Genomic DNA, 16,441 nt, shown 5'->3' with positions numbered 1-16,441 from the left:
TGCATATTTTTATTTACTCAACATTAAGCGGAGGAAATTATGTAAATCAAAAACTACCCTTTCCCATTTGAACCTAATTATTTCATTTCTTTTCTATTGCAATGTAGCTCTTTTCATATTTGACTTTGACTTTTTCCTAGAAATTAGTTGGAGGCTATCTATTACATTGCTTACAGATGAGCACCTAATGTTCCTTTCAAATACTGAAACTTGTGATGTTTAATTTTTCTGAATAGAACGTATTGGAGTCTTCGCAACCATTTTTCTGCAGAAGCTGATGCATTGTACAACTCCCTGGAGCCTTCGTATCAAAAAAGTTTTCAGGCTCACCTGAAGAGTTCCACCAGCGCTGCATCTCTCCCTCATTCGGACCGATCCTCTTCCAGCTCACAAGAGAGCCTTAAGTATGAAAGGATTATTTTTAAAATTATTTTCCTGAAAGTAAATTTCTGAATAGCTCAGGATCCTTTCATTATATATAGTATCAACATTTTTTGCCAATAGATTAAGTTGTCAAAAAAGTCACAAATTGAGCATGTTGAGAGTCTGCCACTGTTTTGCGTTGCTTGGAAAGTGTGGTCAGCAGAACTGTGCCACCAACATGCTCAACTTGCATTTTAACTGGAAATCCGAGCTGTGGGGAAGGACTGTGATCTTGATCATAACAAAAATTATTTGCAAAATTCACTTGGAAGTTCTGTCATTGACGCACAGCACCTTTAAAGACTCCTAATGCAGGTGGGAAGTATACAGTAAATGGCAGAACCCTTGGGAGTATTGACAGGCAGAGAGATCTGGGCGTACAGGTCCACAGGTCACTGAAAGTGGCAACGCAGGTGGATAAGGTAGTCAAGAAGGCATACGGCATGCTTGCCTTCATGGGTCAGGGCATGGAGTATAAAAATTGGCAAGTCATGCTGCAGCTGTACAGAACCTTAGTTAGGCTACACTTAGAATATTGCGTGCAATTCTGGTCGCCACGCTACCAGAAGGACGTGGAGGTTTTGGAGAGGGTACATAAGAGGTTTACCGGGATGTTGCCTGGTCTGGAGGGCATTAGATGTGAGGAGAGGTTGGATAAACTTGGATTGTTTTCACTGGAACGATGGAGGTGGAGGGGCGACATGATAGAGGTTTATAAAATTATGAGCGGCATGGACAGAGTGGATAGTCAGAAGCTTTTTCCCAGGGTGGAAGAGTCAGTTACTGGGGGACATAGGTTTAAGGTGTGAGGGGCAAAGTTTAGAGGGGATGTGCGAGGCAAGTTCTTTACACAGAGGGTGGTGAGTGCCTGGAACTTGCTGTCGGGGGAGGTGGTGGAAGCAGGTACGATAGCGACGTTTAAGAAGCATCTTGACAAATACATGAAAAGGATGGGAATAGAGGGATATGGGCCCCGGAAATGTGGAGGGTTTTAGTTTAGACAGGCATCAAGATCGGCGCAGGCTTGGAGGGCCGAATGGCCTGTTCCTGTGCTGTACTGTTCTTTGTTCTTTGACTCATCGTAAATTGAGCTTGTTTGGTGGAAGCAGTAAACAATGTAGGAATTATTCTACTCATTCGAACTCCTTGTTTATAGCACTTACAAATTGTAGCTCTTTCATGCTTCAAGAATGCATGCTGCTGGATAATTATTGTCTCTTTGTATTGTTTAGTTTAGAAATACAGCACTGAAACAGGCCCTTCGGCCCAACGAGTCTGTGCCGACCATCAACCACCCATTTATACTAATCCTACACTAATCCCATATTCCTACCACATCCCCACCTGTCCCTATATTTCCCTACCACCTGCCTATACTGGGGACAATTTATAATGGCCAATTTACCTACCAACCTGCAAGTCTTTTGGCTTGTGGGAGGAAACCGGAGCACCCGGAGAAAACCCACGCAGACACAGGGAGAACTTGCAAACTCCACACAGGCAGTATCCAGAATTGAACCCGGGTCGCTGGAGCTGTGAGGCTGCGGTGCTAACCACTGCGCCACTGTGGTTGGTGAATCTCTGCTTCCAGGTTCTAAATTTTACACTTATGAAATATTGACTACAGATAAATTTGCTCATTCAGGAAATCTGGAGTTCGGGAGACCAGTAGTATGAGATGTGTAAAAATATGAACAAGATTTATCCTCTAATCGTCATAGCCTGGACTTTTGATAGGCTAAAAAATACAGCCTTGAAACATGTTTGCACCTCCTTGAGAGTGGGAAACAAAGAAGGTAAAAGGTTTAACCTTAATTTCTGAGTAGAAATGAGGGAAAGCATTTAAGAGGAAAATGATGTAATAGTTTCTATTGGGGTGAACATTGCAGCTATAAAGTAAAACTAGATACAAAATGAGAGATGTGGGTGGGGTGAAGCGGGCGGGTGGGGGAGGTGGCAGTGGGGAAAGGATGATGAAAAGTTAAGCAGAACAAAATGTTGAAATGTAATTTTTGGGGGGCTAAAATTACACTGAATATTCAAGACCATGTGCTGTCTTCAACGGCATAGCTAATCAGAATGAACAAGTTTTTTTTTTACTTTTTCATCGGATGTGAGCGTCATTTGTTGCCCATCCCTAATTGCCTTTGAGGATGTCGTGGTTAGCTGCCTTCTTAAACCACTGCAATCCAACTTGTGTAGGTACACCCACAATGCTGTTAGAAAGGGTGTTCCAGGTTTTTGACCCTGCGACAGTGAAGCAATGGTGATAGAGTTACAAGTGAGAATGGGGTGTGACTTGGAGGGGAACTTGCAGGTGGTGGTGTTCCCTTGCTTCTGCTGCCCTTGTCTTTCTAGGTGGTAGAGGTTGCGGGTTTGGAAGGTGCTGTTGAAGGAGGCACGATGAGTTGCTGCAGCGCATCTTGTATATGGTGTACACTGCTGCCACTGTGTGTCGGTGGTGGAGGGAGTTAATGTTCAAGGTGATGGACAGGGTGTTGCTTTGTCCTGGATGGTGTCGAGCTTCTTGAGTGTTGTTGGAGCTGCACCCATCCAGGCAAGTGGAGAGTATTCCATCACGCTCCTGACTTGCGCCTTGCAGGTGGTAGACATGCTTTGGGGAGTCAGGAGGTGAGTTACCCGCTGCAGAATTCCCCCCATATTTATATGGTTGGTATAGTAAAGTTTCTGGTCAACGGTAACCCCCCCCCCAGGATATTGATAATTCAAATTTATCGAAGTCAGGCTTTGAATTTTTCCCACTGCCGGTCCCAATTTTGTTATTTTTCCAGAGGTCACAACTTTGCTATACATGAAGAAAGCCCTGCTTTTTTAACCATTAAGACATAAGATGCACCTTTATTTAAAAGCTTAGTTGGATGCTCCTTTTTCTTCAATTACGTGCACTGATTTGTTGCTGACTACAAAACTTGATTGTATTAATTTGAAGAGCCGCAGATGTTTTTGTTAAAAAGGTTGCATTTTAGTTTTTCTGTGCATTGCATCTTGCAATTTTGTTACTTTTGAATGGTCCTGTTTCTTCAATGAACAGGCTGTGATTTTGTTTTTGGAAAACCTAAGAGGCTCTGACTCCTTTTAACTAAAAAAAAGTTCTGAGCTACCAGTTTCTTTAACTTTAGGAGATCCCAGTTTTTGTAGATTCACAAAGATGACTTTTTTTGATTTTTATTACACTTCAAATAGATATAACATTTAATATGAAAATTCCCCATGTAATCGCTTCTAACTAATGTTCTTATGTAAATTGTTGCCTGTCACTGTTAATGAACCAAATAAATCACTCAAAGTGCTCTTTCAAAAGAGTTTCCTCTGCCATTTTTCATTAGCAATTAGAATTTATGTCCAAAATCAGATTTTAACCAAAATAAAGAAAGCTCCTCGTTCCACAATAACATGATTACGTTTACTGATTGCTGTTAATATCTTAATTACAATTTTTATTTCAAGCCCACAACATCTCTTTTGAGGATGTCATTAACATGGTTGACTGGGAAAGGTCTATGAACAAGAGAAAAGGCCACCTTAAATTTAGTCTTCAGTAATGAGCTTGAACTGATTAATTATCTAACACCTGCCTAACAATAACAAAAGCATGATGTAGTTCAATATTAGGCTTGAGAGGGCGAAGGGTGAGTAACAAACCCAAGTTTTACATTTGGGGAAGACTGATCTTGAAGGCACAAATTGACCCCCATAGATGAGCAGATCTATTTATGCATTAACAATGGTAGAATACAAGATGTGTACATACAACTAAAGGACTTGAACTTGACTTGTGTAATTAAACAAGGGATGCAATATAAAACTAAACGAAAGGGCTTATATGAAGGCAAAAAATGGCAGACCAGGCGAGATGTGAAAAATAGTGGGAAGGGGACAGCTAATGTTAATAAGACGAGCCTTAAGGCTTTGTGCCTTAACGCGTGGAGCATTCGCAATGAAGTGGATGAATTAATTGTGCAAATAGACGTAAACGGATATTATCTAGTCGGGATTACAGAGACATGGCTGCAGGGTGACCAGGGATGGGAAATGAACATCCAGGGGTATTCAGGATTTAGGAAGGACAGCCAAAAAGTAAAAAGCGGTGGAGTTGCATTGCTGGTTAAAGAGGAAATTAACACAATAGTGAGGAAGGATATTAGCTCTGACGATGTGGAATCTGTATGGGTAGAGCTGCGAAACACTAAGGGGCAAAAAAGGTTAGCGGGGGTTGTATTTCGACCCCCAAACTGTATTGGTGATGTTGGGAATGGCATTAAACAGGAAATTATACACGCATGCGATAAAGGAACATCTAATTATGGATGCTTTTAATCTGCATATAGATTGGGCAAATCAAATTAGTCGCAATATCGTAGAGGAGGAATTCATGGAGTGTATACAGGATGGTTTTTTGGACCAATGTGTTGAGGAACCAACGAGAGAACAGGCCATCCTAGACTGGGAATTGTGTAATGAGAGAGGAATAATTGACAATCTAGTTGTGCGAGACCCCTTGGGGACGGGCGACCATAATATGATAGAATTCTTCTTCAAGACGGAGAGTGACGTCGTCGATTCTGAGACTAGGGTCCTGAATCTTAGTAAAGGAAACTACGAAGGTATGAGGCGCAAGTTGGTTATGATGGATTAAGAAATGTTACTTAAAGGGATGACGGTGGATAGGCAATGGCAAACATTCAAAGAGCGCATGTATGAACTGCAACAATTATTTATCCCTGTCTGGCGCAAAAGTAAAACAGGAAAGGTAGCCAAACCATGGCTTACAAGGGAAATTAGAGATAGCATTAGATCCAAGGAAGAGGCATACAAATTTGCCAGAAAAAACAACAGACCTGAGGATTGGGAGCAGTTTAGAATTCAGCAAAGGAGGACCAAGGGATTGATTAAGAAGGGGAAAATAGAGTACGAGAGTAAGCTTGCGGGGAACATAAAAACTGACTGTAAAAAGTTTCTATAGGTATGTGAAGAGAAAAAGATTGGTGAAGACAATTGTAAGTCCCTTACAGTCAGAAACGGGAATTTATTATGGGGAACGAAGAAATGACTAACCAACTAAATGCATACTTTGGTTCTGTCTTCACAAAGGAGGACACAAATAACATACCAGAAATGTTGGGGAACACAGGGTTTAATGAGAGGGAGGAACTGAAGGAAATCAGTATTAGGAGAGGAGTGGTGTTGGGGGAATTGATGGGATTGAAGGCTGATAAATCCCCAGGGCCTGATAATCTGCATCCCAGAGTACTTAAGGAAGTGGCCCTGGAAATAGTGGATGCATTGGTGGTCATCTTTCAAGATGCTATAGACTCTGGAACAGTTCCTACAGATTGGAGGATAGCTAATGTCATCCCATTATTTAAAAAGGGAGGTAGAGAGAAAACGGAATTATAGGCCAGTCAGCCTGACGTCGGTAGTGAGGAAAATTCTAGAGTCCATTATCAAAGATTTTATAGCAGAGTACTTGGAGAACAGTGGTAGAATCGGACAGAGTCAGCATGGATTTACGAAAGGGAAATCATGCTTGACAGATGTACTAGAATTCTTCGAGGATGTAACTAGTAGAGTTGATGAGGGGGAGCCGGTGAATGTGGTTTATTTGGACTTCCAGAAGGCTTTCGACAAAGTCCCACATAAGAGATCAGCGTGTAAAATTAAAGCGCGTGGGATTGGGAGTAGTATATTGTGATGGATAGAAAATTGGTTGGCTGACAGGAAGCAAAGAGTAGGAATAAATGGGTCTTTTTTCCCAATGGCAGGCAGTGACTATTGGGGGACTGCAGGGATCGGTGCTAGGACCCCAGCTATTCACAAAATACATTTATGATTCAGATGAGGGAACTAAATGCAATATCTCCAAATTTGCAGATGACACAAAACTGGATGGGAGGGTGAGTTGTGAGGAGGATGCAGAGAGGCTTCAGGGTGATTTGGACAAGTTGAGTGAGTGGACGAATGCATGGCAGATGCAGTATAATGTAAATAGATGTGAGGTTATCCACTTTGGTAGCAAAAACAGGAAGGTAGATTATTATCTGAACGGCTATAAACTGAGACAGGGGAATATGCAGCGAGACCTGGGTGTTCTTGTACACCAGTCGCTGAAGGTAAGCATGCAGGTGCAGCAGGCAGTAAAAAAGGCAAATGGTATGTTGGCCTTCATTGCGAGAGGATTCGAGTACAGGAGCAGAGATGTCTTGCTGCAGTTATACAGGGCCGTGGTGAGGCCACACCTGGGATATTGTGTGCAGTTTTGGTCTCCTTATCTGAGGAAGGATGTTCTTGCTATAGAGGGAGTGCAGCGAAAGTTTACCAGACTGATTCCTGGGATGGCGGGACTGATGTATGAGGAGAGATTGAGTCATTTAGGATTATATTCGCTGGAGTTCAGCAGCGTGAGGGTGGATCTCCTAGAAACCTAGAAAATTTGAACAGGACTTGACAGGGTAGATGTAGGAAGGATGTTCCCGATGGTGGGGCAGTCCACAACCAGAGGTCATGGTTTAAGGATACAGGGTAAACCTTTCAGGACTGAGATGAGGATAAAGCTCCTCTTCACCCACAGAGTGGTGAGCCTGTGGAATTCGCTACCACAGAAAAGCAGTTGAGGCCAAAACATTGTATGTTTTCAAGAAGGAGTTAGATATAGTTCTTGGGGCGAAAGGGATCAAAGGATGTGGGGGGTAAGCGGGAACAGGTTACTGAGTTTGGATGAGCATCCGTAATCATAATGAATGGCGTAGCAGGCTCGAAGGGCCTACTCCTCCTATTTTCTGTTTTCATGTCCAAAATAGCAAAGGGATACAAAGGAAGTGGTAAGAGCGACAAAAAGAAAACAGCTTGTGAGAGATATCAAGGACAGTACTAATAATTTTTACCAATATATTCAAGAGAAAGAGGGTGTTCAAGAGTAATATGGGTCCCTTAATGAAAGACACATTTGATATTGGAAATCAGGAAATGGTAGACTTACTAAATAGGTACTTTGTATCGGATGAGGATAAAATACCAGAGATTCTAGAAAAACTAAAAAGAATCCAAGGTACTAGGTTTAATGTAAGTTTTTTTTTAAAGATGGAGAAATGAGTGAGCTTGAAGATAAAAAAAAAAATCTCCAGAATCTTGATTGAGCAATTGTCACCTTGGATTGGAAGATTACCAGTGATATTCCATTACTTAAAAAGGGTAGGAGAGACGAGCAAGGGAATCATAGGCCTACTAGTCTCATATCAGTTGGGGGGAAATTGCTCGAATCAGTTATCAAGGACAGTGTGACTGAGTATTTGGACAAATATGAGGTAATCAGAGACAGCCAGCATGGATTTGCAGCAGGTAAGTCATGTATATTGAACCTGGTTACATATTTTTGAGGATGTAACTAACGTGATGTCTATGGATGTAATTTATATGGATTTCCAGGAGTCTTTCAACAAAGTTCCATGCAAGGGATTGTGAACAAAAATTAGAGTGCTTGGAATTGGAAGCAACCTATTGTTATGAGCAGGGAATTAGGAGACAGAGAACAGGAATAATCGATATGCACTCAAATTGGCAGAATCTGATTAGTGGTGTTCCCACTTTAGTGGGATCTGTGATGGGCCACAGCTTTTCACTATATAAGTGATTTGGATGAAAGAATAGATAGCCGTGTATCTAAGTTTACTGATGACATTGTTCGGTGACACAGTAAGTAGTGTAGATGGGCGCAGAAAGTTAGAAAGGGGCATTGATTGTTTAAGTGAGTGGGAAAAACTGGCAGATGGAGTTCAGTGCGGGAACGTGAGAGGTTTGGACCTAAGAAAGATAGACCAGGGTATTTTTGAACTGTTGAGAAGCTAGGAACTGTGGAAGAGAGATTGAGGGGTCCAAGTACAGAAATCACTAAAAACTAGTCGACAGGAACAGAAAATAATTTAAAAGACTAATGGCTTTTATCACAAGAGATTTAGAATACAAAGGGGTGGAAGTTATGTTAGAGCTGCGCAGAACTCTGATTAAATCTTATTTAGAATATTGTGTTTAATTCTTGGCACCGCATCTCAAAGGATATATTGGCCTTGGAGAGAGCCATAAAGAGTTAATTTATGAGAGCAGGTTACATAGAAAAATGGGGCAGAACCATAAAATTACAATTCGGCTATTCAGGGGTGATGTGAGGAAGCACTTCTTTACACAAAGGGTCGTGGAAATCTGGAACACTACTCCCCAAAGAGCTTTTAAGATTACATGAATTGAGATTGATGCATTTTTGTTAGACCAGGGCATTAAGGGTTATGAAACCAAGGTGAGTAAATGGAGCAGGCACAAGGGGCTCAATGGCCCTCCTGTTCCTGCATTCTTGTAATGTCATCTATCTACACTTCCAGAAGGTTCTGCACAAGTGGTTATTAGCATAAAAAGGAGTGCACCGAATTGGAGTTAACCTTGTCACATGGTTGGTAATTGTTTGGGAGGTAGGAGATAGCGAATAGGGATAAAAGATTCTGTTTTTGATTGGTGGGGTGTGACGTGTTCAGGGATTACAATGTTTCACCATATATATTGACTTAGATGTCGGAATTGAGAACTGTGTATATGCAAATTTTCTGACAACACTGTTAAGCGGCATAGTAAATAGTATAGATGGGAGCAGAAAATTGCAAAGGGGTATTGGTAGATTAGTTGAGTGGGCAAAACTGGCAGATGGAATTCAATGTGTGGAAGTATGAGGTCATCCACTTTTGGATCTGAGAAAGACCAATTGGAATATTTTCTTGCAGATTAGGAACTTTGGGGAAAGAAAGAAAGGCTTTGATTTATTTAGTGCCCTTCATGACCTTTGGATGTCCCAAAGCACATCATAACCATTTAACTACTTTTGAAGTGTAGTCACTGTTGCACTGTAGAAGAAATTAGATTTAGGTGTCCATATTACGTACATCAACTAAAACTAGTGCACATGTACGAAAAGCAAACAAAAAGTTATTGGAATGTTAGCCTTTATTTCAGGAGGATTGGAATTCAAAAGTGAGGAAATGATATAGTTATACAGAGCCTCGATCAGACTCCATTTGGACTACTGCATTCAATTTAGAGCACTGAATTTCAGGTGCAATATTTTAACCTTAGAAAGGATGTAGTGTAGATTGACTAGAATGATACCAGTGCTTGAAGGGTTAATTCTGGAACTGAATAGATTCTAACAGATTGTAAGAGCTTTTATAACTACATAAAAAGGAAGAGTAGCTAAAGTAGAAGTTGGTCTCTTAGAGGCAGAGACAGGAGAAATCATCGTGGGGAATGAGGAAATGGCAGAGGCATTGAACAAATATTTTGTGTCTGTCTTCACAGTAGAAGACACAAGTTCCATACCAGAAATAGGCAGTAACCTAGGGGCTAAAAAGAGTGAGGAAATTAAGGATATTGATATCAGCTGAGAAAGAGTATTGGAGTAACTTGAAGGACTAAAATCTGACAAGTCCCCGGGACAAGGTGGCCTACATCCTAGGGTTCTAAAAGAGATAGCTGCAGCGATAGTGGACGCGCGAGCTATGATTTTCCAGAATTCCTTAAATTCAGGAATGGTCCCGTCAGATTGGAAGTTGGCAAATGTTATGCCACTTTTCAAGAAAGGAGGTAGAGAGAAAACAGGGAACTAAAGGCCAGTTAGCCTAACATCAGTTGTTCGGAAGATGCTGGAAACTATTATTAAACAAGTCTTAACATTGCATTTGGAAAAGCATAGAATGATTAGAACAAGTCAGCATGGTTTTACTAAAGGGAGATCCTGTTTGACAATTGTATTAGAGTCGTTTTGAGGATGTAACTAGTAGGGTAGATAAAGAAGAACCAGTAGATGTAGTATACCTGGATTTTCAAAAGTCATTCCATCAGGTGCTACATAAAAGATTAATAGGCAAGGTAAGAGCTCATGGTGTTGGGAGTAATATATTAGCATGGATAGAGGATTGGTTAACAGGAAGCAGAGAGTGGGCATAAATGGAGCATTTTCAAGTTGAGAGGCAGTGAATAGTAGGGTGCCGCAAGGAGCAGTGCTGGGATCTCAGCTATTTACACTCTATATTAATGATCTGGATGAAGAGACAGAGTAATGTATCTAAGTTTGCTGATGATGCAAAGCTCAGTAGAAAGGGAAGCTGCAGGGAGGATGTAGAGAGGCTGCAAAGAGATATAGACAGGTTAAGTGAGTGGGCAGCAACTTGGCAAATGGAGTATAATGTTAGGAAGTGTGAAGTTGTTTACTTTGGTCGTAAAAATAGGAAAGCTAAATATTTTGTGAAATGTGAGAAACAGGTAAGTGTTGTTGTTCAGAGAGACTTAGGGGTACTCGTAGAAGGCACGCACAAAGTTAACTTGTAGGTGCAGCAGGCTATTAGGAAGGCAAATGGCATGTTGGCCTTTATTGCAAGGGGATTGGAGTACAGGAATAAAGAAGTCTTACTAAAATTGTACAGGGCTTTGGCGAGACTACACCTGGAATACTGTGTGCAGTTTTGGTCTCCACATTTAAGAAAGGATATACTTGCACTGGAGGCAGTGCAGCGAAGATTTACTAAATTGGTCCCTGGGATGATGAGAGGCTGAGTAAATTGGGCCTATATTCTCGAGTTTGGAAGAGTGAGAGGCAATCTGATTGAGACATACAAGATTCTGACAAGGCTTGATAGGGTAGAAGCTGAGATATTGTTCCCACTGGTCAGGGAATCTAGATCACGGGAACACAGTCTCAGGATAAGGGGTCAATCATTCAGGACTGAGGTGAGGAGAAATTACTACACTGAAAGGGTTCTAATTCTTTGGAATTCTCTCCCCCAGAGGGTTGTGGATGCTCCATTGTTGAATATATTTAAGGCTGGGATAGATAGATTTTTGGTCTCGCAGGGAATCGAGGGATATGGGGAGCAGGCAGGAAAGTGGAATTGAAGCCCAAGATCAGCCATGGTAGTATTGAATGGTGGAGCAGGCTCAGTGGGCCATATGGACTCCTTCTGCTCCGATTTCTTGTGTTCTTGAAGAGTGACATTGAATCGTGACTTCCAGTTTTGGGCCCCTCCGACGACCACATGCGCAGGATTCCTCTGGTCAAATAATTTCTGTGCATTCACATTGCGTGTGTGCCTGACCTTCCAAAAGCACGTCCCATTTTGCTGCCATTCCTGCAGCAGATCCAGGTATAAAGTGGACAGGGGAGGAAAATACAAAGCAGGTCTATGGAGAACTGGGAGAGCACAGTGCCAGTATGTATTGGGAGATGGGAGAGGATGATGCAGTTGTAACGGGGGTAGGTAAGAGGAGAGCACACTCCAGATCTAAGGTTGGGGAAGTGGAGTGTGCATTGCAGGTCGAACAGAGCATGGGGCAAGATGGAGAACGTGATCCATCTCCACTGCAGGATCTCCCTCTCCCTGGTTTGGCCTAGGTCACATTTTCCCTTTCCTCTCACCCACACCCATCCCAGTCCACCTGTTCCCTGTTAATTGGGCCTGGAGCATTCTCTTGAGCAGAAAGGCAGCGAGTCCATTTTTCAGAAGGCCCAACACAAGTAATGTCATCGGACTTGGAAGCAAATAAAGATTCATTTCCCGCATGTTATCAACTAGCCTGGAAGTCGGGTCACAGTGTCACTATTCACTTCATAATGCAAAAGGTGACCACCACCACCCCACACCCTTCCAAATGTCCTAGTCAATAAATGTGAAAACAATGAAGCAATACATGATGCACACACAATGTGCTGTCAGTCACTGCAGAGCTCTCCCAGAGTGTTTAATTTTGCAGAGATTGGCAACAGCTTCCTGTTCCTGGTTGACACAACAATGTTATCCTATGCATAGCCGGGCCGGCCAATGACATCACTGAGCATGCTCTGGAACACCCAATGATGCCACTCTTAGTACATGCCGAAAACATTCTGCATGGACTCGATGGGCTGAATGGCCTCCTTCTGTACCATAAATGACTATGACTGTGATGATGTTGCTCAAATTCATTCTTGCTGATTGAAATATGCGTCACTGAACCAACCTTGCAGCTTAAATAATGTAAAATGGTCAATGCTGTGGATTTGACAAATTCAGCTTCAGGGAAATGGCTACAGCACACCATTTGATCTTGCAATGCCTATTAATGGGGTCACATATTTGCATGGGTCCACAAGTCGATTGTTAAGTTGGCCTAGCATGGAGGGTATTCAAAGTCAAAGCGAAGTGCATGGCTGCTCCATGCGGAGACCTTATTCCTCCAGCAGATGGGAGTTTTTACAGATCATGCTGATAGTTTGCCCCGCATGATTCGTTGTTGACAACACTTTGCACAAATTAGTGCCTTGCAGCCCTCTATAGAGTGGGGCCTGTTTGCCCAGAGTGGCCAGTCTTCACATCTACTTCATTCACCTGCTTGTCCATTTGGTCAACCCTAAACAAAGGAAGGAGCTGCTCTTCTGCCTGGCCACGGGACTAGTTTCGTGCCTCCTCACTGGCTTTTTTAGTATCTTGGTACATAACACTTCAACAGTTACCACCAACCTCCAGTTGGGAAGAGCCAAAATTCTGTGACAATCACAGTAAAGCCTTTACAGTATCAGCAGTCAGCCATTGACATGCTGAAGGGAAATACTGTAATATTGAAGAGTGACACCATTTTATAAAACTGCTGAATGCTTAGAGAAAACAGCAGCTTGGTGTCTTGAGAAGGACCCATCATGCACCTGATCCACACACTATTACTGGATGAATCCCAGAGTAGTAGTGAACAGGCCGAGCTGATCAGCAACTTTGAGGAGACATCTGTTTCTCTCTGGAGACGATGTACACAAAAGGCCTCTGTTGAGGAATCCAGGATCAAAATCTCAGGGCTACAGGTTGTTCAAGATCAATGGCTCGAGAAGATTTGTCTCACGTGCAGGCAGTGGAGACAGTCTCCTCTCTAGTGCTGATGATAGAACAATTGGAGGAGTCCAGAATCCAGAGCTTCAATGCAATGAGGGAGGTAGGACATGAATTTGAGCCCTTCGCCCTGGAGTTTCCTTCCTAAACCACTCTGTCCCTTCGCCCCTCTTTCCTCACCAAAACCTACCTCTTTAACCAAGCTTTTAGTCACCTATCCTCATTGGCTCAGTTTCCATTTTTGCCTGATTACAGCACCTTGAAATGTTTCCCTCTGTTATAGGAGCAGGTTGCTCTGTTGCCATGTTAAGGCTCTCTGAAGATGGCAGATGTTTTGGAATCATAGAATAGTTACATCACAGAAGGAGGTCATTCAGCCCGTCATGTCTGTACTGGCTGGCTCTAAGAGCAGCTCAGCTAGTCGCACTCCCCTGCCTTTTCCCCGTAGCCCTGCAAATTTTCTCTTTTATTACCCGTCTCCCTTTTGAAAGCCACAATTGAATCTGCCTCCACCACACCAAAAGCAAAATACTGTGGACGCTGGAAATTTGAAATAAAAATGGAAAATGCTGGGAATAGTCAGCAGATCTGGCAGCATACGTGGAGAGAGAAACCGAGTTAATGTTTCAGGTCTGTGACCTTTCATCGTAACGCTTCCATCTGGTGTTATGTCTGCTTCGCTACAAATTCTGCCTTTGATGCTCTCTGAGCACGTGAGTGTGCCCGAGCTGTCTATTGACAGTTGGGCCAAATTTAATGCATTCTAGCATAACCTCACTGAGCTCCCTCTCATAAAGAAGCAAAAAAGGAAACCATGCCATCTTGTTCCAGTCAGCAGACTAGACACATGCTTTTGGTGGTCATTTGTCTGTTAGTGGAGCAGCCACACTGCTCTAATGCTTTAAGCACTGCATGTTGCCACATCCAATATTAGCACTTTGTGTATGTTAGTGCTGTACGTTATTTGAACGTAGGAGTGTTAACACTGTGCCTTGTCTGAACTCGGTAGTGTTAGCGCTGTGCTCTGTGAAGCTCTACGTTTGAATTCTGATGTAGCACAGCACTAACACTCATGAGTTCAGATAAGGCTCAGTATGAACACTCCACCCTGCAGCCTGCCTGCCAATGACTGAATCAAATTAAGCATTGCATGCAGAGTGCTGGCCAATTATACCTCCCACTTCCTGGTGGTGTCACTGTATTTTTCATTCACTGTAACATTGTGGTTGGCAAATGCAACCTTACATTTTGTGGACACATTCTGGAAACTTGGCTCGTATTTTCTTGAGTTTAGAAGGTAATCTGATCAAGGGGTTTAAAATGATGATGGAATTCAATGGGGTAAATACAGAGAAACTATTTCCATTTGTGGGGGAATCCAAAAGAAGAGAGCATAATCTTAAGTTTGGAGTTAGGCCATTCAGGAGTGAAATCATGAGACACTTTTTCCACATAAAAGGTAGTGGAAATCTGGAATTCACTCCCCAAAAGGCTATCGGTGCCGGATTAATTGCAATCTTCAGGACTCACAACAATAGATTTTCATTAAGTAAGAGGAATATGGAGCAAGATAGTTAAATGGAGTCGGGATACAGATCAGCTATGATCTAATTGAATGACAGAGCATGCTCGAGGGCTGACTGGACTACTCCTGTTCCTATATTCTTTCACAAACCTGGGATTTGACTAAGTATTTTAATATCACATCAAATGGAGAGATCTTTTAATTACATCCCAGCAGTTTGCATATGTGGTGTTAGCAGAATTTCCCAGCACACAACCTGTGCATCAACAGGACCTGAAATGTAGAAGGGTTTGACTCTTTATCATGTGAGGATTTGAGTGTGTGCTTGTTTTTTCCAAAAAGCTTTGCATTAAATTGCAGATTGAATTGTCAATAATTTATTGTCTCATTTCTTTAAATTTCATTGGCAGATAACACAGAGGGTAGCAGTGGAAGGGTGCTTTTCTGAATGGAGGGATGTGACTAGTGGTGTTCCGCAGGGATCAGTGCTGGGACCTTTGCTCTTTGTAGTATATATAAATGATTTGGAGGAAAATGTAGCTGGTCTGATTAGTAAGTTTGCGGATGACACACAGGTTGGTGGAGTTGCGGATAGTGATGAGGATTGTCAGAGGATACAGCAGGATATGGATCGGTTGGAGACTTGGGCAGAGAAATGGCAGATGGAGTTTAATCCGGACAAATGTGAGGTAATGCATTTTGGAAGATCTAGTGCAGGTGGGAAGTATACAGTAAATGGCAGAACCCTTAGGAGTATTGACAGGCAGAGAGATCTGGACGCACAGGTCACTGAAAGTGGCAACGCAGGTGGATATGGTAGTCAAGAAGGCATACGGCATGCTTGCCTTCATGGGTCAGGGCATAGAGTATAAAAATTGGCAAGTCATGCTGCAGCTGTACAGAACCTTAGTTAGGCCACACTTAGAATATTGCGTGCAATTCTGGTCGCCACACTACCAGAAGGACGTGGAGGCTTTGGAGAGGGTACAGAAGAGGTTTACCGGGATGTTGCCTGGCCTTGAGAGGATTAGCTATGAGGAGAGGTTGGGAAAAACTCGGATTGTTTTCACTGGAACGATGGAGGTGGAGGGGCGACATGATGGAGGTTTACAAAGTTTATGAGCGGCGTGGACAGAGTGGATAGTCAGAAGCTTTTTCCCAGGGTGGAAGAGTCAGTTACTGGGGGACATAGGTTTAAGGTGAGAGGGGCAAAGTTTAGAGGGGATGTGCGAGGCAAGTTCTTTACGCAGAGGTGGTGAGTGCCTGGAACTTGCTGCCGGGGGAGGTGGTGGAAGCAGGTACGATAGGCGACGTTTAAGAGGCATCTTGACAAATACATGAATAGGATGGGAATAGAGGGATACGGACCCTGGAAGTGCAGAAGGTTTTAGTTTAGGCAGGCATCAAGATCGGCGCAGGCTTGGAGGGCCGAATGGCCTGTTCCTGTGCTGTACTGTTCTTTGTTCTTTGTTTGTTATAACGTCTATGACTTGGTTTCATTGTTGATGGTTAGAAAAGAGAACAAATTTACAAAATTTATGGAAATTGGATCACTCTTTATTGCTATTCAAAATATGTTTTAAAA

The 16,441-nt window shown here is 42.6% G+C and overlaps 1 protein-coding gene across 10 annotated transcripts in view; it reads left to right on the top strand.

The window, feature by feature from the left end:
* Nucleotides 1-16,441, top strand: part of clasp2 (cytoplasmic linker associated protein 2) — a 673,953-nt gene that overhangs the window by 365,372 nt on the left and 292,140 nt on the right. For all 10 annotated transcript variants that reach the window (XM_068032254.1, XM_068032248.1, XM_068032247.1 and 7 more), the window contains exon 16: nt 237-404. In XM_068032254.1, the coding sequence (XP_067888355.1) occupies nt 237-404 (168 nt within the window). The remainder of the gene's footprint in view (nt 1-236; nt 405-16,441) is intronic.

The sequence above is a fragment of the Heterodontus francisci genome, chromosome 5 (assembly GCF_036365525.1).
Source record: "Heterodontus francisci isolate sHetFra1 chromosome 5, sHetFra1.hap1, whole genome shotgun sequence".
Classification (NCBI taxonomy): domain Eukaryota; kingdom Metazoa; phylum Chordata; class Chondrichthyes; order Heterodontiformes; family Heterodontidae; genus Heterodontus; species Heterodontus francisci.
Note: the sequence above shows the minus strand (reverse complement) of the source record. Positions and strands in the feature narration are given on the sequence as shown.